The sequence below is a fragment of the Carlito syrichta genome, unplaced genomic scaffold (genome assembly GCF_000164805.1).
Source record: "Carlito syrichta isolate Samal-C Ts95f unplaced genomic scaffold, Tarsius_syrichta-2.0.1 Scaffold287882, whole genome shotgun sequence".
Classification (NCBI taxonomy): Eukaryota; Metazoa; Chordata; class Mammalia; order Primates; family Tarsiidae; genus Carlito; species Carlito syrichta.
The window spans coordinates 180,527-206,452 of record NW_007231978.1 but is presented as its reverse complement, the minus strand read 5'-3'; the positions used below and the strand labels follow the sequence as shown (position 1 = coordinate 206,452).

The window sequence follows — 25,926 nt, the reverse complement described above, 5'->3', positions numbered from 1 at the left end:
CTGGGCAGCGAGCTGCTGCGGGGCGACGAGCCGCGCCGCCAGTGGTTCCGCAAGCTGGCTGACTTCCGCCTCTTCCTGCCGCCGCGCCACTTCGAGGGCATCAGCGCCGCCTTCATGGACCGCCTGGGCCACCAGCTCGAGGACATGCTGCTCTCCTGCAAGTACCGCGGCGAGCTCTGCGGCCCGCACAACTTCTCCTCCGTGAGTCGCCCTGCGCGCAAGCCCGCTCCCTCAGCGGTCCCCCGCCCCCGCCCCTCCCCGGAGTCAGAAGGCCGCCCTTCCGCCCCCTCGGGGTCCGTCCCTCAGGGCCCCTTTGCGGTGTCACTACTCGCGATGCCAGGACGGAAGACTTTTACGTCCCTGTCCACCATCCTCCTCCCCCCCCCCCGCCCCCGTCTTCTTCAGGCTGTGGGTACTTGGACTTAAGTGCGGGAGGAGTCGCAGCTCCCCTGTCCCGGCCCCCCTGCTTCCAGTGTCAGCCCCCAGACCTCTCACTCCACTCCCTTAAGCTCCCGTCTGGTAATACTACCACACCCCCTCCAGACCTCACCCCCAGGTCCACAGGACTCTGGGCAACTGCTCGATCTGGGGTGTAGGGATGCCTTAAGTGTGGGTTTGTTGTCTGTGGGAAAACCAGTAGGAAGCCCCTCAAAAGTGGGCCATTAGGAGAATCACGCAGAGTCCCTAGGAGGACTTCGGAGGAAACTCCCAGAATATTAACCAACACTGAAGCTGTAGGTGGTAGGAGAGGCGGCAGCATGCCTTCTGCTACTTTTTTTAAAGCGCTGGGGTCTTGAGCGTCCAGGGGAACTGAGAAATGGGGGGCCGAGGTTGGGCCCTCCACCCGCCCTCCGCCCCCATAAGGTGTGAGCGGAGTCTCCCAGGCTTGAAGAATGCTCTGCCATGGAGAAGGCAGCGTGGCAGGGGTGTGGATGAAAACAGCCGGGCCAGAAGAAGCTGCGCTCAGGGTTTGTAAACCATTTGCTGTGCTGGTTCCCCCACGCTGTGGGTCTGGATAACGCAGCTGTCGGACAGAAGGTATCTGCCTTGTGCAGTCTGCCTTGGAGGAGTGCAGGTGCCAGGCCCCAGCATGGCACAAGCCTGTCCAGCCATTCGTGTGTAAATGCTCCTTAGGTGGGTTTGGGCTTTTCCACTAGTGCAGGGAAGGTTGGTTGTATGTGTTTACTGGTAGTGCTCTGATGGTGATTTTTACCAGCCCTGATTTATCACTCCTGACGGTCTCCTTTCTGACAAAGCTTTTTTTTCTGGGATGGTAAAGTGATGCCACAGTTCCAACAGGTGTTGGCATGATGCCGGCCAGGCCAGATCTCTCATTGGCTGACTGGGTTATTCCTTGTCTAGGATGGCAACTCTGGTTTCAATCTTGTCCTGCTGGCTTTGCATTAAGCCTGTGGAGAGAGTAGACCTGAATTATCCACTCCCAAAACGTTCCTTGTTTTCTGGACTTTTCAGCTGGCCTTTAAAGAATGTCTGCCTGCTGGGTCCCTGCTTTGGCAAGCAGGAGATGCTGATAACATATGCTTCTAAACAACTTCTTCCAGAACTCCAAACAAAATCCTGAGTCCCATGAAGGTGACGGAATGAGAGTAGTGATCTCTTGTGGTTTATTGTTCTTTGGCTGGCCACTAATTAGCAGTCTCTAGAGTGAGATTGAAGTTAAAGGTTACATCCAAATATCAGCAGGTCCTTGCCTCAGCTCCAAGTTTTACAACATGGTCCATCAAATGTAATTCTGAACATCTAACTATTGCTTTGCAAAGTGTGTGGAACTGCATTCTAACATCCAGTATGCACTTTTGATATTCACCACAGTCCTGTTTTAGCAATGAGTTTTATTCTTATTTTTAAAATGAGAAAAATGAAGCTCTAAAAAGTTGTCCAGTACACAGAGCCAGCAAGTTTAAAGTCCAACTTTGCATACCATGAGATGCATTACATAGAAGCCACATGTAGCCTGTCCTCTCTGACCTTGGCCTCACTTCTCTCTGAGGACCCTTGGGTAGGACTCTTCTCCCTCCCATCCACCTCCCGAAGTCCTGTTCCTTCTAGGAGCTGAGAGAGTAGAAATGGAACCACCTCAGGTGGTCAGAGTCTTGGCAACATGTTACTGGGGGTGTGTAGAGGACATGATAGTTTCAGGAGCCACCTGCCTTCAACCTCTGCAGCAGGCATGGCCATGAGATGTGTGGGCCAATGGTTAGGGAGTTGAGGAGAGTAGGGTCCTTCCCATTGGGGTACAACCTTCTCTTACCTTCCTGTATCCTGCCTCCCTGCGTTTGAAGAGCTTGCAGGTACACACTCACCCAAGCAAACGTTAGTACCTCCATTCTCCAAAGATATATGTTCCCAGAGGCTCAAAGTGACCCATAGTGACTTCTTGCCATGGCCCTGTCCTGGGAGTTTCCAGCCCCTAAACATTGTACACTGTAGGTTTCCCCAAGTATCTCAGAATTAAAGATTTCACCCCTCTATCTGTAGAAGCCAGAAACTATTTTAAGAGAGCCCCAAATACAGAGCAAACCCATCAGGAATATTTTTCTCTAACCATACTGCCCCATCTCAAGGCGCTACAGTGTAGCAGCTAAGAACATGACCTCTCAAGTCATACTGCATGGGCTCAAATCCTGAATCTACCACTTACTGTGCTTCCTTGGGCAAATGACTTAATCTCTCTGTCCTTTAGTTTTCTACTTCTTCATGTAATAGACATAACTATAGTGTACTCACTAATATTACTAGGGGTGTGTGTGTGTGTGTGTGCTCATATGTGGCAGAGAGAGCTCTGAAAACTGTGCTAGGTCCTTATGAAAATGCTGCCTTTCAACTGCACCAGCTTCCCAACTGGACTTTTGGCCTCAAGCTCTGTCCTTCTCACCACCTGCATCCCATCTTCTGCCCTATAGCCAAAGTGGTCTCTCTAAAGCACCACTCAAAGTACATTATCTCTCTTCTTAAAACCCTTGAGGTTTCAGCCATCCTCAGGTAAAGGTCCGAGCTCTTAGTTCACCCACCTGGTTCCTATGTTACTTCCGGCCATGCCCTCTTTGGGACTATGTACTCAAGCTACAGAACAGCTTGTGACAGCTGAACCCCTTGCTCCAAAGCCCCTGTGGTTTGGTCCTGCTTCCCCCACTGTTGTAAGTGTCCTTCCCTTTGCTTTGTCTGCCCAGGGGACACCTACTTATCCTTCAACACACAGCTCTGGGGTTCATTCTACTTGGGACCTTTCCTGACCACCCCCGACCATGCCTCATGTCACCAAGCAACTGATGCCTTTTCCCTCTTGCCCCTCTGCCACCTTTTTTAGGCACTGGTCCTCACATGTGCACATGTCATCACCTATTAGACTGTGCTTGTCTCCCCCTCCAGTCTGGGCAGGAATCTTATCTGATTTTCCTGTTGCCTCCAGCACCCAGCACAGAACCTGACATGTGGTATGTACTGGGGAAAGGTCTGCGGAGTGAATACCTCCACCAGCTACCCCCAGGATTTCTTATTATCCTGGGTCACCCATGCCAAAACTCTTGGTTTAATTTCTCTAGGGAACACCAGTGAAACACCAAGATCCAGGTCATTTCTGGGCATTTATTTCTTCTGGGAACAGAAAAAGAGAGTGGGAACTAGGATGCCAAGCATTCCTCAGACACTTGTGCTCCCCAAGTCCTAAGAGGGCTAGAGCCACAGTTGAGAGATGGGGCTCAGGGGAGACCTTTGCGGAGATGTGCCAGCTGTCCCCCAATCCCATTCCATACAGGTAGTCTCATGGTCTGAAAATAAACCTGGCAGGGAGAGGCATGTCTACTGGGTCTTAACCTCCAGACCCATTCAGAATGTGTTTAGTCACAGATTGTCTCTTTGTTGCAGCTGTGCAAGGGTTAATAACTCAGCAGCCAGATCCAGGAGCTCCAGCTTCTGAATGCCCGTGTTGTTTCCCTGGCATCAGCTGCGGACTTGGGCTCTGCACACTCTGGCCCTTCTGGGGTTTCTTGAGGTGGAGGAAAGCACCCTTCCCCATAATTGGCAGGATGTGGAACTGAGATGCTGGCTATCTGAGCACTGGGGCTTCAGAAGAGGAACCGAGGCATTGGTAATGGGGACTGACAGAAGCCAATCCAGGGTCCACTGTAAGAGTAAGGAGCAATGGCCCTCTCTGGGAGACAGTATGGTTCAGGGAAAAGTGTCAGGCAGACCTTGGCTTGAGGCTTTGGCTCTGGCCTTCCTCACTGTGTGCCTTAGGCAGACATTGTGCTCTCTGAACTTCTGGTAATAAGTCCTGCCTCAGAGAGCTGGGATGAAGATAAGATATGTGCAGTAATTGGCGTATGCCTGGACAGCAGCAGGTTCCCAATATTTGAGAGCCATTGTCATCATGTGGATAAAGGAGTTGACTCAGTGTCTTGGCATCTGATGGTAGCAGTTATTCATTAGTATTAATATAATGATCATGTCTTATCATGACCACTTACCTGAGTGAGGACAGACTCATGTACGAGTTCGTTCACTTAATCAACTATCGTATATGGAGTATCAACTTAGATCCCAGCATCTGTACTGGCTGCTGGGGATGTAAAATTAAACAAGTCTTGGTGTGTGCCTTTCAGGAGCTTGCAGTATTGTTGAGGAGAGAAACGTGTGGACAGACAGAGGCATGCAGAGGTGCTGTATGGACTCAGAGGAGTTTCTGGACCAGACTGGGGACCTCCAACAACTTCCTGGAGGAGGTGCATCTGAGCTGAATCATGAGGAATAAGTAGGAGTTCCCAAGTAGAAAAGGAGAGAAAGAAGACTTCAGAGCGAGGAGAGAGAATATCCAAATGAGAGAAGCATGAGATGATGAGATAGAACACATGTCTTCTAGGCTCAGATCCTGGTTCAGTATGGCTGGAGGGAGGGGCTGGATGTCCTGAGGTGGGAGCAGGGTTGAAGGGTGATGATACACTAGCAAGATGGGTACCTGGGGATCAAACTGAAGTTTTGATCTTTGCAGTATAAACTCTGACTTCTTTGATCACTAACTGTTAGGCTGTATAGGAAGATCTTATTAGTGTCCCCACCTCCACAGCCACCTTCTCATTCCTAACGACATCCTGTAGTATTCCGCATTTCCTATGCTTGTGCAAGAGTTAACCTTGAGTTAACTCTTGAGTTAAAAGCCAAGGAAACAGCATTTGGTTTCATCACATTTTGTCACATCAAGCAAGCTGGCTGCTACTTGCCAAGACAGAAAGCAAGAAATCATTTCAGAAGCCTATTGTTTAGAATCAGCCAATTCTGTTGAAATGGTGCTAGGCCAGGCAGTCTAGTAGTTGTGAGGATGGATAGCTTTAGGAAGTCAAGAAAGATATTTTGCCTTTAGAGAAAGGGCGGGGGGGGGGAATGAATGAATGCAGGTAAAGTGCCGAGAACCATTTCTAGCACTAAGTCAACATTCGAGAAATGTAAGCTATTTCTATGTTCATTGCTTGCAGTGAGCATTTTGAGGGAAGGACAAAGGCAATTATCATTGGGCAGCTGTGATGTTCCAGACCCTAGCTGGGCATGTACCATGTCATCTCAGTTCCCTGCAATAACCCTGGAAGGTTGTGTGAGAACACGCATTTTATAAATTGGAGAACTGCAGTTCTGGGAGCATCTGGGAACCAGCAGGGAAGCTGTGATTCAGAACCAAGTCCTCATGGCTGCAAGGGTGGTTTCTCTTTCTGCACCTGGATGAGGAAGGAACAGCATTGGTGCAAGACGGGGAAGGTGTCCTGGGAAGTTCATTCCAGTCTCAGCTTTGCCCTGGTCAGCTGGGTACCTGCTTTGGCCTCAGGTTCCTCCTCTGTAATATGAGGACATGAGCCAAATGACCGATGGGACTTAGCAGAAAAGTTTTCCATTCAAGTGGGCAGTCGGGGGAACAGAGGACTTAAATAGTGCAGATGGTGTGAGTTTTTTAGCCAACCATCTCTTTCCTTTGCAGAGCTGAAGCAGTGATTAAGGAGGGGAAATGTACAAGTTATTGAAGTACTAGAGACAGGGCAGTGATTAAATAGACATTTATTCAAGGAACATGAAAAGACCTCCCCCAGTTATTTGACTTCAGGGAAATTAGTTTAAGGAATCATGTGTAAACCCTGCTCAAGTCTGCAGATATCCAAATTGACCGACGTCAGGATAATTTTGATAGTGGCTATTTTGGGGCCACTGTGGTAGGTCATGAAGGCATCAATCAGATGTCTGCCCAGTCGAGAAGGGCTGGAGGAATAACCAGGCCATTTACTTTGTGTGTCCATCGCTTTGATTCTCCTAAATGATGTGCTTAGATCAGCTACTCAGAGATTCAGTTAACCAGTGCACATTAAACACATACAATGTGCCACAAAAATGACCATAAATATTATCCGTTTCTGGTAAATAGGCCTGCAAAGATCACTGTGCTTTCTCAGGTGACTGGACTCTAAAAGGAGTTGCCTGTGGAAGGGGTTGTCAGGGACTAGAACTGAGAATACAATAGCCTAGGATTTGTATCAGGCACTGTTCCATAAGCAGTCACATTCAGCTTTACCAGGATCAAATGTGTGTTATGGAACCCATTCTGCAGATGAGAAAATAGAGGCTCAGGGGAGGTACAAGGTCACAGAACAGGGACGCTGAAGAGTCAGGATCCTGCCAAAGATGGATCCAGCTTCAAAGCACGTGTTCTTTCCTATGATTCCATTCTTCCAACACCCAGAGATCCTGGTGAGAGCAAACTCTTCTATAGAGGGTATCGCCCAGAATCTTCCAAACTTGAAGGCCTTAACTTGAAGATTTTTTTTTTACTGCAAGTTTCTATAGGTCCCAGGAGTTCCTGGATTCCAAGACCTGCAATTCTAAGGGAAAGACCGTTCTGAACAGTGCAGGATCAGTAACAAACTTGAATCCTCCTACTCCATCAACTCAACAGGGAAGAGAAGTAGATCAATGGATTGGGACTCTACTCAGGAGTCGTGAAACAGTTTTAATTATGCCACAATCTGAATTAAATTACCATTTCCATTCTTTCAAGGACACTGATAACTTGAAGTCCTGGATAAGGAAATGTTGCCAAATTGAGATCCAGCTCAGGCCTATGCTAACAAATAGATGACTCACTCATAATTGGAACATGAATTGTTGGTAAAACAAATAGAGCCTGCTAACATACTCAGGAAGTTTGTTCTTCTGAGCATGTCAAATATCTCCCCTGGCACCATTGTTTATACTATTAATTTGCTTAGTAAATTGTTTCCTCTGATTTCACACACATTTATTGAGCTCCTACTCTCTGCCTGCCACTTTTACATTCATTATTTTATTTTAGCCTGACAACGGAAGTATTCTTTTCTCCCTGGTACAGAAACAGAAATTGAGGTGCAGAGTCTTGCCCAAGGTCATAGACAGAAACCCTGATCTTAGAGTTCCAAAGTCAATGATCTTTGCACTACGTCACAATTGTTCTCACAAAGAAATCCTGGCACATCGTTGGCCAGACAAACCTACATTTCTAATTAGCAGAGTCTGAATTTCTTATACCTAGATAAGATGTGATGATGTACTTTCCCATCTCATTTTATCCCTGCAGCAGTGGAGAGCACTGATTATACTCTGTTGCCTGCCTGACTCCAGAGAGGGGAGTCACTTGCCCAGGGTCACTCAGCAGGAGAATGGAAGAAGAGCCAGAATTTTAATTTAGATCTCCTAAGGACCCATGGACCTCTTCTTCCCCTAACTCTTCTGTTGCTGGTCAGGGTGGATTTGAAGAGATTTTACCTGCCCAGGAAGATTTTCTTAGGGGAGAAGTGATGGACTTGTATCTTGCAGAAAAGAGTCAGCTCTGAAACTGACTGCTGAGGGGTGTGTTGAGGCAGCCTTTCCTTATCTCTGCCCAGAGACCTGCCCTTCTTCCCTAGATAGGTCTGTTCCAGAACATTCCAGCAATTGGTAGTAGATGGATGAGGAGTCCTTAAAGGGGCATGCTTTTCAAACTTAGTAGTCTGTCCAGATTCCTAGACCCTTAACAGATTGTGAATCACTAGGTTGGGGCAGAGCTCGAGTTGTGCATTTCTAATACACTCCCGGGTTGTGCAGATGCTGCTGGTCCACAGACCCCATGTACTTTGAGAGACAAGGCTGTGGGCTCCTTGATGCCCCATGAATGCTTGATCAGGAGGGATCTGTGTGCTCTCTCAGCCATACATGATTCACTGGGTCTGTACAATTGTATGTGGAATGAGCATCTTAGAGTGGTGCCTGGGGAGGGGCTCTGGGTGAACCCAGGAGGACGTGAAGTAGCTGAAGCATCAACTCCAGGGGCAGCCTTCTGCTACACCAGGAGCCTATCCAGAGTGCAATCAAACCAAAATGTAATGACTGAATTATGGCCCCTCAAAAGTGTCCATGACCTTATCCCTAGAACCTGTGAATACATTTCCTTAGGGACAAAAGGGACTTTGCAGATGTGATTGAGTTAAGAATTTTGAGATGAGCAGAATATCCTCTATTATCTGGCTGATTCCAATATCATCACAGGTCCTTATAAAGGACAAAAGGAGACAGGAGAGTCGGCGTGAGAGGAGATAGAAACCACAGAAACAGAAGTCAAAGAGTCAGAGAGAGATTTAAAGATATTACACTGATGACTTTGAAGATGGAGGAAGGAGTCCCAAGTCAAGGAAGGTGGGTGACCTCTAGACATTGGAAAAAGCAAGGAAACAGACTGCCCTAAAGTCTTCAGAAGGAACGCAGACTTGCTGATAACCTTGATTTTAGCTAGTAAGACTCATTTCATACTTCTGACCTTCAGAACTATAAGAGAATAAATGTGTGTTGTTTGAAGTTACTAAGGCTTGTGGTAATTTGTTACAACAGTGATGGGAAACTAATATAGACCTCCTTACTTGTTTCTATAGAAAATACTTTCTGTTTTACACTTGAATTCACATAGTAAATCAGGTTGGGTAGTTTTGGAGCAGGGTCTATCCAAAAATCAAGAAAATAAAAGAAGTTGTAACAAACATATATCTAGTTTCCAAAATAGCTTGAGGGTATTGTAACCACACTTAGTTTCATGCAAGATTGGGAATTTATACCCCAGAAACTTAGAAAGGAGGTGGCTAGGGGGGTAGAAAGAAGGTTGCCTTACGAGTCAGACACACTCAAGTTCAAATACCAGCTCTGCCAATTATTAGCTGGGTGGCTGTTAGGGAGATACTTGCCCCCATTGACACTGTTTCCTCTTTTGTAAAACTCAGATCATACTTTTTTGCAGGGTTCTTGTAAAACTTAAAAATAATATATTCTCCCCATAACAAATTATTGAGGGCCAGCCATAGGCTAGTCTTGGTGGATGAATATTGACTATAAACATAGAAAATGTCTCTACTCTCTTGAATGTAAAAGCATAGCATAGGTATAAAAGGTGCTAGATAAGTATGAGCTACCGCTATTATCTTCATCATCATTAAAATAGGTTTTATACCCTCACTCCTTCCAAGAAAGACTTTTGAGGCCCTGGAGGAATAGCCTCCAACAGCTTTCTATGTGTTATTGTCTCAATTCTAGCCAGGAAACAACCCATAGTTTTCATATCACAGTTCTCTGAGTAGATCAGAGCCTTTTGGAGTTTCTTCCCCATTTGGTACCATGACCAAAATTAGAAATCAGAGAGGGAGATGGAGTTGCTCAAGGTCACACTGCAAGTCACTGGGGAGCTTGAAATAGACTCTGAGGATATTTGTGCTTAAGCCTACAGATGGTACTTTTGTATCATGGCAGTATCAGCTTCTTCCTCTGTAAACTCTCTCTTCTTCCAAAATGTATTCTGGCCAGCCCCTCTGATTTGGATGGCATATCTGATCTGAAAGTTGTTGATACTCTGATCTCTGAAAGTGAAGGGTTTAATCTTCTCTTGGAACCCCTCCCAACGAAAATTATTTTCCTGCTTTGAAATGGCACGGGCATCCACTGTGAACTCACACCCATAAATCTGAGCCTACTGCTCAGGAAAGCAGATGAGGTTTGATTCTTCTTCTCAACACAGTCTCACAGAGCAAATTATGGAAAGAATTTGATTTATAGAAGCACCTCAAAGGCTCTGGAGTGAGACGCGTGTTTATTCACTTTATTACCATTTATTTTACACTATCTCTTTACGCTCCCTGCACATGGATTTGAAAGACTATTTGGATAAATACTTATGACCTGCCAGATTGCATGGCCCTGTTGAGGCACATGGAGCTCTTTGGTAATGTTGCCAACAGCTTGGGTTGTGGGATCCTCACCCCAGCGTTGGGGGGAAAGCCCAGCCCATCATGAACAAGCGTGGGGACTCAAGCCCAAAGTTCTTGGTTAAACTTTCCCAGCTTTCTGTCTGTATGGTCCTTGGTGTGGATCTCCAGCTGCAACCACAGGATCTTCACAGGCAGGCTTGATTTAGGATTCAAATATCTCGGAACAGCTGGGGATATTTAACATCGCTATAATTACATTACATTTTTGATGGTACATGGAGTGAGAGCCTTTTTTTGTTGTTGTTGAATATTCTATGAGCATCAAATATTTTAACCAGCCAAGGAAACATGACTGCATTTTTCACATCCAAGTAGTTTCATTTTTAAAACTCCGGCCAGGGACGTGCATGTGTCAGGCTTTTATCTTTTGCCATATCTTTAGAGCAGTGAGAGCAATGTCCCCTATACTGTTAGGTATGCTATGATGCTAGGGAAAGTAGAAAATGGAGCAGGAACCTGTAGGCAACTCCCTGTGTGCCAGGAGTGATAGGGTCAACTTACCAAAAGTGGCATTGCTAATAAGTGATGCAGCTGGGGTCAGATAAGGTCTCTGCAAAGGCGATTCGGGCAGCTTGGGTGGAATGGGTTGCCAGGGGGTTGGAGGAAGGGAGAGAGAAAACAAGATAAAAGAAAACCTACTGTGTGTGAGACTCTGTATCTTTGATGCTATCTTCTTTAATTCTCAGGACAACACTCTAGGATTATACCCGTTTTACATATGAGAAAACCAAAGCCCAGAAGGTTAATGGGGGAAGTAGTGATGAGGACCTGCATCTCACATTCTTAAAAGATCTACCACCCCACCCCATGTTCTAAGAATTCCCGGGCAGGAAAGTACCTATTACCTTGGCTGACTTGACTCTTCCCACCTTCCTGGAGTTGTGGGTTCAGGGCCCCAAATCACAAAGCCAAATTATTTGTGAGCTGCTTATCTCCTCCTTCCAAGGAATTTTCTAACCCCCACGCCCTTTGCTCAGGCTGCTTCCTTCCCCTGCGCGCCTGGATCTGTCCTCTCTGCCTCTGACGCCCTATCTTTTCTGGACGACTGGGTGCTTCTATATGCCCAGATTACACCTGGAAGGATGCCTGAGATTTGATAGCAGACTGCTTCTGAGGAGGGGCCTGGAGGATAGGGTAGGCTGGGTGGGAGGGAGGAAGCCCAGCTTCTCACCCTACACCCTTCACTATGACCTGAGTCTTCTTAATCACATACGTGCGTGACTAACCTCAAATCAACATATGAGACAAAATAAAAATACTGTTTTAAAAAATCCCATCCCTTCTCTGGTTATCTCAGGCCACTCCTCCATATAAATCATCTGTCAGCAAAGGGATATTTTCCACCCTTTCAACCACACAGAACTCACCTTATTTATGTCACTTTGATGACCCTTTCCTCTCTCCATCTTTTATTGCAGTCCTATATATCTACGTAGTTTCTCCCCTTATCAACTGTCATCTCATTTCAAGGACGAGGACCATGCCTGACTCCATCTTGTGGCTGCCCCAGCACTTAATGCTATGCCTTGAAGACAACCAGTTTCCTGTCTGAATATTGAATTGCTGAAACAAGAAAAAGGACCATTCCACCAAAATATACGCGGACTCATTCAGTCATTCATTGATTCATTCACTGAAAAGTTATGGATAGGAAAATGAACTTGGTCTTCCCTTCACAGCCCGCACTCTGGAGTTATGTTTTTCAAGTCTTCCTGAAGATCAAAATCATGGGGAGGGCTTGCTAAAAATTCCCTGGCTCCAAGCCAGAACTATTGAATCTGAATTTATAGGGTAGAAATTCAGTAATCAATTTTTAATATGACTCCCAGGTAATTGAGGATTTTTTAAAAACCCTGTACATTGAGGGGTGGAGGTGCAGATGATATGCAAGTAAATTAATTTTTTAAAAAAGACTGCTTCCAGGATTTTTGTTGTTGCTGTTGTTGCTTCCAGTATTAATACATGCTCTGAAAGTCAAAAACTAAGGGAGTCTCATAGGTAATGGCAGGGACTGCTTGAGGACAGAGAACAAGGAAGGATTAGATTCTCTGAGAAAGTGTCATCTTTCCTGAGACCTGAAAGATGAGAAGGAGAAGCCACACAGGGATTAAGAAAAAGTGTTCCAAACAGGGGAATAGTGAGTCAAAAGCCTTGAGTGAAGGAAGGATCTGCCTCCTTCCTCCCAACACTGGAAAATCCAGATCTAGTTGCTCAATCTCTTGTTCTTTGTACTGTGAGTACATCTGGCTCCTTCTGAAACGTGGCTGCCTCTCTCACCCACACAATGTGAGAGAACTGCATGAGTCTAGCAGTTCTGGAAATATTGACCTCTGGAATGCTAATGTAATGTAGATGTGGGTCCTTAGGCTGAACTTTCCTTTAAAAAATAACTCCAAGTGAATGGAGAAAAACGGCAGCACAAAAAGAATCCAATCACAAATCCCCATCTAAGGGCAGCTTGGTGAGACTGATTTTGCCAGGCCCTTTCTTGGGAGTATTACATCCTGGGTAATTAGCACCTCGTGTTCCTTTGCTGATTAATCTTCAGGAGAGCAAAGGTCTTAAGCCTTTGATGTTCAGTTAGAGTTTCCTCATTCATCCTTTAAAATGTTAGGTCTGAGCCGGCTCGGTGGCTCAGCCTGTAATCCCGCGCCTTTGGGAGGCTGAGGTGAGTGGATTGCCTGAGCCCGCGGGTTCGAGACCCGCCTGGGCAACTTGGCAAGACCTCATCTCTACAAGAAATAAAAAAAAAAAAACTAGCTGGGCGTCGTAGCGCACGCCTGTAGTTCCAGCCTCTTGGAAGGTTGAGGCGGAAGGATCGCCGGAGCACAGCAGGTCGAGGCTGCAGTGACCAGAAGCAAGCCACTGCACTCCAGCCTGGGCAACAGAGTGAGACTCCAACTCAAAATAAAATAAAATAAAATGTTAGGTCTGAATGGTTGGTGGCCCACAGTAAAAACAGGCCCTCAGATCGCCATGGAAGTGGTGGTGCGTGCCTGTAATCCCAGCACTTTGGGAGCTGGAAGTGGGAGAATTGCTTGAGACCAGAAGTTCAAGAAAATAGACCCTTCCCCTGGCTTTGTGTTTCACAAAGAACCTACAAACCTTTCACTTTTGTTCATCTTTATGATAATCTTGTGGCACAGAAAAGCAAACAGTATTGTTCCTATTTTACAGATGGCCAACTAAGAAGAGAATTGACTTGCCCAAGGTCATTCAGTTGGTGCCAGAGCCAGGTCATTTCAGGCTCCTGTTCCAGAATTTTCCTGGGTCATGGTGATGAATTGCTATTAGGAGTCTAAATCTATGTTTCTGCAAGTCTCAATGTCAGTTTTACCTCCTGGGAAAGTCTTCCCTAATCCCAATGGAGGGCATGGTGAAACCTGGCCGGGGAGTTGAACCCTTGTGCTGCCTGAGTCATTCACAGACAGACTATCTCAAACTTCAGTAATATATATGTGCATGATAATCACTGGGGATAGTGCAAAAAATGCAGATTCTGGTTCAGTAGATGGAATCTGAGATCCTGCATTTCTGATAAGCTCCCAAGTGCTACCAATGCCACTGGTAGATGGGCCACGTTTTCTGTAGCAAGGATCTCCAAGGCCAAGGCGAAAGCAGCAGGGAATAAGCGAGAAGGCCCTGGACAGACCTGGGTGCCTATCAACCCTGGCACTTTTTTCTATGTCACAATGAATCATCCCTCTTGGACAGAGTTCAAGGTGGGCCCATCTTGTCCTGAATCCTGCCCTGAGCTGCACAGCTGCTTCTCCTAGGCAAGACTTCCAGCTGCTGCCACTTAGAAATGCAGACAGCGCAGCAATTGGTAAGTCTCTATTAAAGATAACTCTTGCCATTGTCATGTTGTGATACTGAAATGACAAGTCATTGAGAAAGACTGTGTGAATGGGAAAATGGCAACAGAGTCACATACCTCCAAAGAGAGTTCCCCGCGAGGACAAGTCGCTAGGTATTTCTGCTCCTTTTCCTGATTTCGTGGGTATCAGTGGACATGCCCATGAGAGGTAGGATCCAAGGAGAGCCTCTGGCTTGATCACGGTGATCAGTTTTGTCTTTGAGCAGCGTGTTGCTGCTGAGGGGGAGAAAACCTTCAACTGAGGGAGCCATGCAGGTAACAGGGCATTTCTAGGTAATGTGGCTGGAAGCCTGGCTTTTGTTGCAACAAGGCCATTAGTTAGAATTGCTAAGGCTGCTTGCAAACCGTGCCTTAGACTGTTAATTCCATTCACTCATTCATACCCTCATTTGCTTCTTGAGTCATTCATTCCTGTGCTCATTCTTTTATTCATTCACAGATTGACAGCTTCATCTACTCATTCATGCTTTTATTGAGTACCTTGTTACAAACCAGGCACTGTGCTGGGCTCTCAGGATATCAAAGTGACTCCACTCCAAGTCATCGATTCAATCTCCCCACCCTCATACTATCCTATAGCCAGGCAGCAGGCTCAACCTTTCCATGGCCTCTCCAGTTTAGTCCCAAAAAACTAAGCCAGCCATTTATTATCATTAGTCTGAGACTCTGCAATGCTTCGTATTATTACACGGTCCCTGTTGTCTACAAAATAAGGCCAAGCACCCAGGTAATCTCCAAGCTCTCATCCCCACATATTCGGCCATATTGAACTGCCCAGATTCCCTGTATCAGCCATGCTCTTCCAAGGCTTTCCACATGTTGTTCCCTCGACCTGGAATATCCTGCAACCCCCCTGTCTTCCCTGTATGGCATACAACCACTGATGCCCTGAAAGCCTACCATGGAGTAAGATAAGAGTGAGGACACTGGGTTCAAGTCTTGACTTTCCCATGGACAGATTTTGTTGGGGTCTCTGCAAGCAGTTTCTCATCCATTCTCTATTTGGATTTGCACAACTAACTCCAGGGGAAGGCCACAAAAGAACTGCAAATCCAGGCAAGTGGGGTAACTTGCTCAAGGTCACAAAGCTAGTAAGAAGCCAAGTCTCAGCAGCAACTTAGCTCTCCTTGCTCCCTTTTCAGGGTTGATGTTAGTCTACAACATACACAAAAAAGATGTTAGGCCCTGGGAGTCATTAGTTGATACCTGTAGGCATTTTTGTTACTCTCGACTGAAGCCTAGAAGAGTCTGCTGTGGCCAGACAGGTAAGCTGCAGAGGAGAACTGAGGTGACGGCGTGATGATTCAGATTTCAAAAAAGCAAAGTTTGCCTGGGATATTTAAATAACTCAGTTACTGCCACCCCATGCAGGAGAGGACAACCAGGCAGTGGTATATGACTTCTGGGTAGGAGGGGAATGGTGTGGGAGGCGGGAGTCAGGCTTCTAGAGAGAAATTACCATTTTGTATTTATTACTTTGGCTCACAGGAGTGCCGCAGGGACAGGCTTGCTAATACATTAGATAATTGCCTCAGTTCTCCACTTCATTTTGCAGTGTGTAGACCGGCCCAGGTGCAGACTCATAGGACATGATTCAGCCCAGACCTCCCAGGTACCCAAGGCTCTCTGTAGGGGACATGAGGTGCTGGTTAGGAGGGGTAGAGGAGTGGGAGAGGTGAGGGGGGCAGTGGCTATCCTCAGGGACCGGGGGCACCAGGGTCATCTGGTCCCTTTGACCACAACTGCAGGACAAAGGGAGTGAAAGAAGAGTCCCAAGCTAGGAACCAGGAGACCAGAGTCAGACTTTGTCTCTGGCTGCTAGGCAACCCTCAATCCTTGGCTGCCCCTGTCTCAGCCTCTGATGCCCAGAGGAAAATAAAGGTGATCTGGAAAATAAGGGAGATCATAAGTCAGTCTTTTTCAACAGGCTGCATATTAGAATCATCTGGGGAATTTTTTTTTTTTTAATGACTGAAGCCCGAGCTCAACTCCTAGGGATTCTGGTTTCACTGGCTTTGGGTTGAATCTAGACATGGGTATTTTTTAGCTGGGACTGAGAATCCCTGGATTCACTGATCTATGTAGTCTTTCTCAGAGTGGACATTCTAGGCGTTGTGCTGCTTTTAAAAAGTGGGGGAGAGGGGACAACAAGACAGTGACCTTGAGATCCAGGACCACTTGTTTTCATATTTAGATTTTTGTTGTCAATAATTTGTACCTGCCTGAGTCCCCTTCTTCCCAGTGAGGTTCCCCAGTGGGTGAATGATAGAGAACTATACACCAGGAGGCAGGATGCTCAGCTTTTAGTCTTTTTTTGTATTTGTTCTGTGACATGGATAAGTCAACTTGGGATCACTGTGTCTCAATTTCCTCATCCCTAGATAATAAGCTGGACTTCCCTACCAGCAAGCATTGAACCAGAGTTTATTTTGTGGTGCTCTCTAGTTTACAAAGTACTTTTCCATCCAGTCCCTGAGAGGTCAGCCTGACAGTAGAGAAATGATTCCTGTTTCACAAATGAGAAGACAGAGGTTCAACATGGTCAAGTAACGTGCCAAGGCCATCCAGCCAGTAAGAGATAGAACCAGACAGACTTCAGCTGATATTCCAGCAATCCTACATCCAAGCTAACTTTGACTTGTTCATTAACTTTTCTGTACCTCAGTTGCCTTATCTATAAAATGGACATATGAAGGGGACCCAAAAGCCCTAAAGTTATTTTTGGAGGGTGGGCTCCTTGTACAGGCTTCCTCTGCTAAGTAAGTTTTCTGGGAACCCATTGGCATTAGCTAATGTCGGTTGTGAGACACTGCCTTTGGCTTCAGTGAAATTTTTTTTTTTTTGAGGTTCTTTCAGTGTTTGCCTGTTTCATAATGGATGATTTATGCATGCACTTGCCCACACCCCTGCAGAGTGTTCAGCAGTTTTTGCCCAAAAACGACATGACCCCTGTACCCTGCCCTCCCTATTCATCCAATCTTCACCTCAAGTGACTTTTTTTGTTTTCCTGGATGAAAAAAAGTCCTAAAGGGAAATGTTTTGCCAACGTGGAAGAGGTGAAACAAAACTGCAGAAACACGAAAAGGCATCACAATGGATGAGTTCGTTGTTTTGAGCAGTTGGAAAAAGCATCTAGCTAGGTATATTGCATCAGAGAGTACTTGGAAGACGACTGAAGTTTAAACATATGCGAATAAATGCACAACTTTTTATAAATAAATTCCAAGTTTTTTGAGTCCCTCCTCATAAAGACCACTTGGTTTCCCCAGAGTGGCTGTGAGGAGGAAAAATGATAACGGGGCAGAATTTCTTGTGATGTGTGGCACAAGGCACATGCTCAACTAGTATTTCCTTCCTCCTCCTCCTCCCTCAGTAATTCCTTCCATTCTTCCTTTATTCCTTCCTTTCGCCCTGCTAGGTTTTAAACTCCTCAAGGACTGGGATCCTGAGAGGGAATTCATTGTGCATGACCTTGGGCAAGTTGTTTAATCTCTCTGTGCCTCAGACTCCCCATCTGTAAAATGGGGGCAGTAGTGGTATTTGCAATTTGACTAAATTAGTTGAGAGGACAGCTTCTGGCATGGAACTTTGTTTTTTGTGTGTTTTTTTTTCTTATTTTTATTTTAAAGATGTGGGGTATAATTCAGGATTAGGTACCTAAGTGGTCATCATACAGGTGAAATTTAGGCCTCCCATTGATCCTCACTTCACCTGGTTTGGGATCAGGTACGCTTCGTGATGTTATGTGCCCCCCTTTCTCCCCTGGCAGTGTCCCACTACTGCCACTCCCAACTTTGGCTGGTATTGTTCTACTTCTTTTAGAACCTTCTCCTCACTGGATCCTCGCATAGACGAGTACTCCCCACCTCCCATGGTTGTGAGTGAACAAGGGATTGCTACCCCTAGGCAGAGGGACAGTAAATAAGCACACCCTCCCAAGTCCTTGCTGTGTTCTCAGCTGTGACAGCTCTTTGAGTACACACAGCCCCCATGACTCTTGGGTGGAGAGCAGCAACTCTATATCAGGGGATGGCTTACTACCTTGAGATGGAAAAAAAGCAAAAAGCTATAAATATTGAGGATTCATCTGTGGTAAGTCATGGAAAGAAACCCCAGCTATATAACTTTTTAATTCTCCACTCCAGCTTGTAAGCTCACACAGTAAAAACAGTCACTAGTAATTTATTTTTTTCTACTCCTTTAATTTTATAATTTTTTTCTTTAACCAACCAAAAAGTCCTCCTAAACTCACCTTAAGCTTTTATTTTCTTTTCCCCCTTAACAGTCATAAAGTGTGACCATGGGTTACAATTTAAAAGCTATCCCTTCTCTTCCATTGCCGGAATGAAAATGTACGGGCTCGGGGCAGTTTCTCACCCAGGTGTTGTTAAAACAGGATGTTGTTCTGGGCTCTGTTTGCATCACCTGTCGCCAGGTGGCAAAGAAGGCTGGCACGGAGGGAGGAAATTCTGTCCAAGGGATAAGACACTCTGCAAGTATTGGGCTTGAGTCACTTCTCTTTCATTGGAGCTGAATGATCTCAGGCAAGTGACTTCCCTCTCTGGGCTCAGTTTTCTCACTTGTAGAAAGTGGACACAAATTACTGGCAAACCTCCCTCACTTGACTGTTCTTAGAACCCAGAGGTATAATGTTCACAGAACTGTGTTTTTCAATGAAAGTACTATAAACATGTTGGAGATTATTCCTCCTGATGGTGACAATGATGGTAAATGATGATGGTGATGACGATGACGGTGATAATGGTGATGATGACGATGACGGTAGTGGTGGTGACTATGACGGTGATGGTGATGATGATAGCAATGATTGTGATAATGATGACAATGGTGGTGATGGTGATGATGGTGATGACGATGATGGTGATATTGATGACAATGGTGGTGATTATGACAGTGATGAAGATGATGATGGAGGTTTGGTGATGGTGACAATGACAATGATGGTGATGACGACGACGATGATGATGATGATGAAGTTATGGTGATGATATTAATACAACCATGTGCAAGTTTTATGTGATGAAAAGAGGGTTTTCTCAGAATCTTATATATCCCTGTGCATATTTACTGGCACAAAATAGGTGCCCAGTAAAGCAATGTTCAACTAAAATCAATATCAAAATTCAGTCTTCTTCTTAGAGATTTTGGTTATTTATTAAGTCAGAATTAATTGAGTGCCTAGTGGATGCCAGACCCTGTTAGCACTGGGCCCCAGCAAACAAGCAACACAGACACAGTCCTTGCCTTCATGGGGCTTACAGTTTAGAAGATAGTGGGGTGGGGTGGAGTGGTGAAGGTAGATGATCAACATATAAGCAGATAATATAATTTCAGATAATGTTAAGGGCTCTGAAGATAACAAAATAGGACACTAGGATGGAGAGAGATGGAGAAAGGTATTTGCAAAATGCTTTAGCTCGTGCAGTCAGGAAGCCCTGTCTAAAGGGGTGATATTTGAGCTGAGACCTAAACGATAGAGGGATGCAACCAGGGGAAGACCTAGAGGCAAAGCATCTCAGGCAGAAGAGACACAGTGCAAATGTTCTGGGATGAGAATGAACTTGGTTTATTCAAAAGATGGAAAGAAGACTTGTGTGTCTTGAACAGAGTGGAAGAGGGAGAAAGTAGTGTGAGCTGAAGTTGAGGAAGGAGGTACAAGCCAAATCCTGGCAAGCCTTGTGGGCTGGGCTGGATTTAGAGATTATTTTCAGGGCAGTGAGAAGCCATTGGAGGACTTGGGTATGAGGGTGCCATGAAATAATACCCTTTAAGAAGATCATTCTGGCATCGAGGTTGGATAAGAGTAGATAAGAATAGAGTCAGAAGACAAGTTAGGATGCTGGTACAATACTTGGGATGTAAGATGCTGGTGGACTGCACTAGGGTTTTGACTATGTTAGGTGGTGAGCATGGTCCAATCTGGTGTATGTTGGAGGTGGATCCAGTGAGACTTGCTGTTGGATTGGGTGTGAAGAGTGATCCAGTGAGACTTGCTGTTGGATTGAGTGTGGAAAGTGATCTGAAATTATGTTATCTCCTAGGTTGTGAACCTGAGCCACTAGGCTGCTACTGGTAACATGAATTGAGAAGAGAAAGGATGAAGAAGAGTAGATTTGGGAGATGAGGGGGTCAGGGGTAGAACACAATGTTTGGGGCATGTTGAGACCGAAATAATGTCCTACTTAAGCATCCTAATAGATAGTTTGATATAAAAGCCTGGAGCTCCAGGAAAGAGCAGGAGAGGAGGCAGGGCTTTGGGAGTCATGGATGGAGTGGGAAGATTTAGTCATGTGGATTAGAAGGGTTCTCATAAGTTGAGTGTGTAGACAGAGCAGAGCAGCAGACTGAGTACTAGGCCCTGCATTCAGGGGTCAGGAAGCAGAGGAGCTGGCAAAGGAGGGAGGGTAACGGGGAATAGTCAGGGAGGTAAGAGAGAAACTCAGAGACACTGGCATAGGAACCTAAAGGCAAGGGGTACAAAGGGGGTATAGTCAGTTCTGTGCAACTATGAGGTCCAAAAAACCCTTATTTGGAAATGGGACATTGTACAGGGTAGAGGTTGTAAGCATAGGTTTTATAACCAGACACCCTCAAAACTAAGTTCTGATGTTGCCATCTCTTGGCTTTCTAACTTTGGCCAAGCTCCAACCTCCCTGATCCTTAACTTCCTCCTCTGTATGACATTATTGTGCAGTTTAAATGAGATAATGTCTTTAAAGTGTTTAGCACTGGGCCTTATGTAGACAGTAGGTATTACAAACAAATGAGTTCTGTTCCAAGAGTGCATTCATAAGTCCAATTTGTGTGTAAGTTTAACAAAGTTAGCCTAGGTACCCAACTAACGCAATCAGCTATATAGTACTGTACTATAATAAATCGGTTTATAAAACTTTTTCACACAAAGAGGGCATAAAAAAACAAACAAACACAAAAAAAAACAAAGAAAACATTTTTAATCTTACAGTACAGTACCTTGAAAAGTATGCCAGATACATGAACTAACTTGTGTGATTGAACGTGGGAATATATGTTCACATCTTTGAAAGTTCACAACTTGAAGTTTCAAATGTAGGGGACTTACTGTAGTAGATGCTCAATAAAGAAGCTATTTGTATTCTTCCTGAAACCGTTCAAGCAGGTAGAGTCATCCTTGGTGAAACATATGGAGAAGGGCCCAAGTTATAAAGGGAAGATTTTGTGTGGGCAACCCAGCCTTCATCCAGGGTTGGAAGTGAAGTTGTCTTTAAGTCTTAGACGGGTAATGGAAGGAGAAACCAGGTGGAAGTGGACGGGGCAGCACACACCCCGCCTGGAGGCAGCCTAGTTGAGGATGTTTAAAACCCCATGAGAGCAGATAAAACCCATTCTCAGGCCCAGAACATTTCACATGACTAGAGAAACATTTTAAACTGTATATGGGATTGGAAGGATCAGATTTGCATTTCAGAAAGATCATTTTGGCAGCAGTGGAGGGAGACTATGGGAGGAGATGAGGATTTTATCCAAGGCAGGGAGAGAAGCCAGGAAACTCTGCATTCAGGTAAGAGGGGACCAGGATGAGGAAATGGGCTCATTATAACATAATTAGCTCTATAGTCAGTATTCAGGCTTGTCATTTCAAAATGTAAAGGTGATTATACAATTAAAGACTTTTTTCCTTTTAATGGAAATAACTTGCCAACCCAGGGGTTTGGATAGGTGATTGGAGAAAATGGTAAGGTATTAATTTTTAATCAATTGACTTTTCAATGAATTAGTTTATTGACTCAAAAAAAATCACTCAGTGTGGACAGTAAAAGTTGTAAATGAGATTAGTGTCTGGTTAGAGTGAAAATGAAGTGAAGGGTCCCAGGAGACTTCCCTCATTAGACTGGAGAGAAGGTTTCTCATGAATGGAGAGGAAAGGGGTCTGACTCGGCCAACAGAGCCTGCTGGGACCAGGCAGCTGGCTGGAGGGAGTGAGCTCAGATCTGAAACTTTCCCTCTGCTCTCTAAAAAATTAACAGATGGCTGAACTTTAAGCAAGGAAGGTTGTCTAAGATGTCCAAACATGGTAAATATTTCTACCAGCATTCCTAGTGTTTTTAAATATACAGACAAGGAAGAATAAGGGAGGGAGAAAGAAAGAAATTTTTAGATTTTAGAAACAATGGATGACCTTAAAACCAGCGAGGAAAGCACGTAGCTGACCCAATGGGACCAGGGCATAGTCTCCAGGCCAGGAGACTGATGAGTGTTGGGGATGGAGGAGGGTGGCTGTCGCCTGAGGCCCCAAGACACGACTCCTACATAAAGGACTCTTTAGAGGTTGTCCTTTCTGATAATCAAAGAATAGAAAACTCCATTTAGAGACTCAAGGAAGCTAGGGGTTTACTAGGGGCTCCAGGAAGGAGGACAAATCTCCTGCAAGAACTAGAGTCTGTGAGCCTGCATCCTGTGTGGGCATGAGTGTATGGTATGGGGTCTGGATTTATACTACCCACATGATGCTAGGATCTCAAGTCAAAATAATCAACATGAAAACTGGTCTGTATCTGGTGAAACACAGGACCCCAGGAGGAGCAAGCAGCCAGAATAGCTCTTTTGGGGCACAGCTCACAAGGCAGGACATGTGGGTGCAGAAAAAAGACATAGGCAAGGTCACATCTGTTCATGTGCTCATTAAAAGTAGTGCTGAAATGGACCTGTCTCATCCAACCCCCACCTTCTGTAGAGGTGGAAACAAAGTCCCAAGGAAACACAATGTGCTCCTGTTAGGCAGTGTGGGATGTTGGAAGTGGTAAAACCTGAGTTTAAATCTTGGTCCTGCCATTTAATAGCTATGAACTCGGTCAAGCTGTACAATCTTTCTGAGCCTCAGTGTCCCTATTCACAAAAGGAGGGTGCTGACACCTACTTTGTAGGGTGGTTGGGAAACAAGGGAGCTCATCACTCTGGTAAAAGTTCTTGGAATAGTGCTAGGTGCTATACATGTGTTGGTGTCCTTCAAACTTTGCTCTTAAAAAGTCCCCTCCAAGCCGGGCTCGGTGGCTCAGCCTGTAATCCCGCGCCTTTGGGAGGCTGAGGTGAGTGGATTGCCTGAGCCCGCGAGTTAGAGACCCGCCTGGGCAGCGAGACCTCATCTCTACAATAAATCAAAAAATCAGCTGGGCGTGGTAGCGCATGCCTGTAATTCCGGCTACTCGGAAGGCTGAGGCGGAAGGATCGCCGGAGCCCAGCAGTCCGAGGCTGCGGTGGCCGGGAGTGGCCACTGCACTCCAGTCTGGGTGACAGAGTGAGACTCCAACTCAAAAAAAAAAATCCCCTCCAAAGATCCCTCTCAGTAAGCTCCAGGTGACCCTGATGGCTTCTTTATGTATTAGACCGCCTGTGTTCTATGACTTTGCACTAAATTGTGTGTTGTTATATAATTAATTTTTGTACTCTAAATCCTGGACTTTACTTTTCCCTTTAACTTTGTATGCTTTGCCCTCACTTATTTCCTATTGGTCCTCAGCACTCCAACAATGCAAGTAAACTGGGGAATGGATGGATGGATGAGTGATCGGATGGATAATAACTAGGTGGAAGCATTAATGGATGAGTGGATGGATGACGAATAGATTGGTGATGAATGTCTGGACGGATGAATGGATGGTTGGATGGATTGTGAATGGTTGGATGGATGATGGTTGGATGATGGCTGGATGGATAGATGATGGGTGATGGATGACTAGACAGATGAATGAATGGATGAGTGGATGAATGGATTGATGTATGATGGTTAAATGGTTGCATGATAGAGGAAAGCGTGAAAGGGTGAGTTAATGGATGGTGGATGAATGGAAGGATGGATGGGTGGAAAGGTGGATGGATGGTAGATGGGTGATGGATGGATGAGTGGATGAGTGGATGGTTGATGGATGAAAGGATGAATGGATGAGAGGATGGATGATGGATGGATGAATCATGAGTGGAAGGATGGGTGGATGTCAGTTAGGATTTTCTGGTTGTAAACAAGAGAAGCTGACCTGGCTAAATTAAGCAAAAGGAATTATACTGGGAGACCTTAGGTTGCTTACCTAACCAATAGAAAAATTGTAAAATCAGCCTGAAAAAAGGCACAAAGTGATATATGATAGTGATAATAACCTCTCTCTCAGGTCAGGGCCACATCCCTGGAATGAATGAACACCAAGTGTTTTTCACACCTAGGCCTAACTACATTCAAGAGTCAAAGTCCTGGGAAAGAGAATCCAGTTGGTGTAGCTCACACATCCTGTGATTTATAAGCCCTCTAGATCTGCATGGTGAGGCACAAGTAATTTCCCAAAAAGAAATTGAAGTCCTGTGGCCAAAAGAAGAGAGAATTGCTGCTGGTTGCTCAGAACCTAACCACTGGCCCCAACAGAAGGAATGGATGAGTCCTCCCTTCCCTTCAGGCAGCATCAGTGACCGTGTCTTCATTTCTCCCATGCCACCTCCCCATGTTCTGCTCACCCTGCATCCTCCTTGCACCAGGTCTACCCTCTGCTTCCCCTCCACTTCTGGGCATCATGCTCCTCCCCAAAGCACAGTCACATCCTAGCTCTTGCAAAAGATCTCTGCAACTGCCCAAGCCTATGCTAACTGCTCCTTTCCCTGATTCCACTTGCCCTGCCATCAGCAAGGCGCCAGAATTATCTTTAACTGCAACCTGTTTGCTGCTTCACCTTTAGGGTCTCAGTTCTGCTCTAAGCTTCCTGAAAGCAGACACTTTGGAAAACTTGGCTTCTGTCCTAGCACAGTGTTGGGTTCAGAGTCAGTGACCAATGAATGCATGGTGACTAATGATCCATGAGAGTGTGTGGCACAATGTCACCAACTGCCTCATCACACCTCAGAAGTGATTTTGGCTTGGTATCCTCTGAGAGCTGAATCTTTTCCAAAGTTGCACATCTAATTGAAGAGAAGTGTAAGCTTGGAGGCTTAGAATTCCAATCCAAACCAACACTCCTTGCTGTCTCGGGTGTGTGTGTCTGTGTGTGTGTGTTCATGCATGCATGTGTACAGGAGTGTATGTAGTCAGTGATTGTTTAATTAAACCAAGCCCTGCCAGGATGGCACCAATATGTTCTTGTTTTTGTTCCTGCCCCATCCTTACCCAAACTTATTCCCATCTGAAGGCTTTTTTGTCCGTCCAGTGAGCAGCCAATAATTGTTGACTGGTCACACTTAAAACTTCATTTCTTTCGAGAGTCAATGAATTTCAAGCAGTAGATGATTTGTTGAGTCTGTAAATAATCCACCAAATCCTATATCACCAGAGTCACTCCAAGCAGGTGCCCACGAGAAGCCCCCACTTCACTGCTATTCACTGCTACTTGAAAAATTAGTTGGTGTACTGGAAATAAAGTCACAAGCAGCCAACATTTTGACAAGGTCATGGTCCCCTGCCTTTCTTGACATTTGCGAGGGAGTCAGAGTCCATTATAATGTCACCATGGTGTGTGCCATTGACATCGCATTGAATAATTAAAAGGCAGTTTAATCATAGCGATCATCCACTTAGTGTCTGGTTCCAGATGCCGGGATGCAAGTTTAAGGCAGCAGCCGTGGTCGTGTGGATGGGAGACTAGTTCAAGGCTGGGTCATGACCGAGACTCCTGGGCAGCAGAGTCCGCCCCATGTGTGACAACTTGGGGGATGGGAAGGCAGCTCCTAACCCCTGCAGTGTCCCCCACCAGAATAAAATTT

At 45.5% G+C, this 25,926-nt stretch overlaps 1 protein-coding gene across 1 annotated transcript in view; it reads left to right on the top strand.

Moving 5' to 3' along the window:
- Positions 1-6: 6 nt before the first annotated feature.
- LOC103255147 (acid-sensing ion channel 2-like) overlaps positions 7-25,926 on the top strand; it is a gene marked incomplete at its 3' end in the record, with an annotated part of 202,853 nt that continues 176,933 nt past the window's right edge. The window contains exon 1 of the mRNA XM_021709996.1: positions 7-201. Coding sequence (XP_021565671.1) covers positions 115-201 — 87 coding nt within the window. The remainder of the gene's footprint in view (positions 202-25,926) is intronic.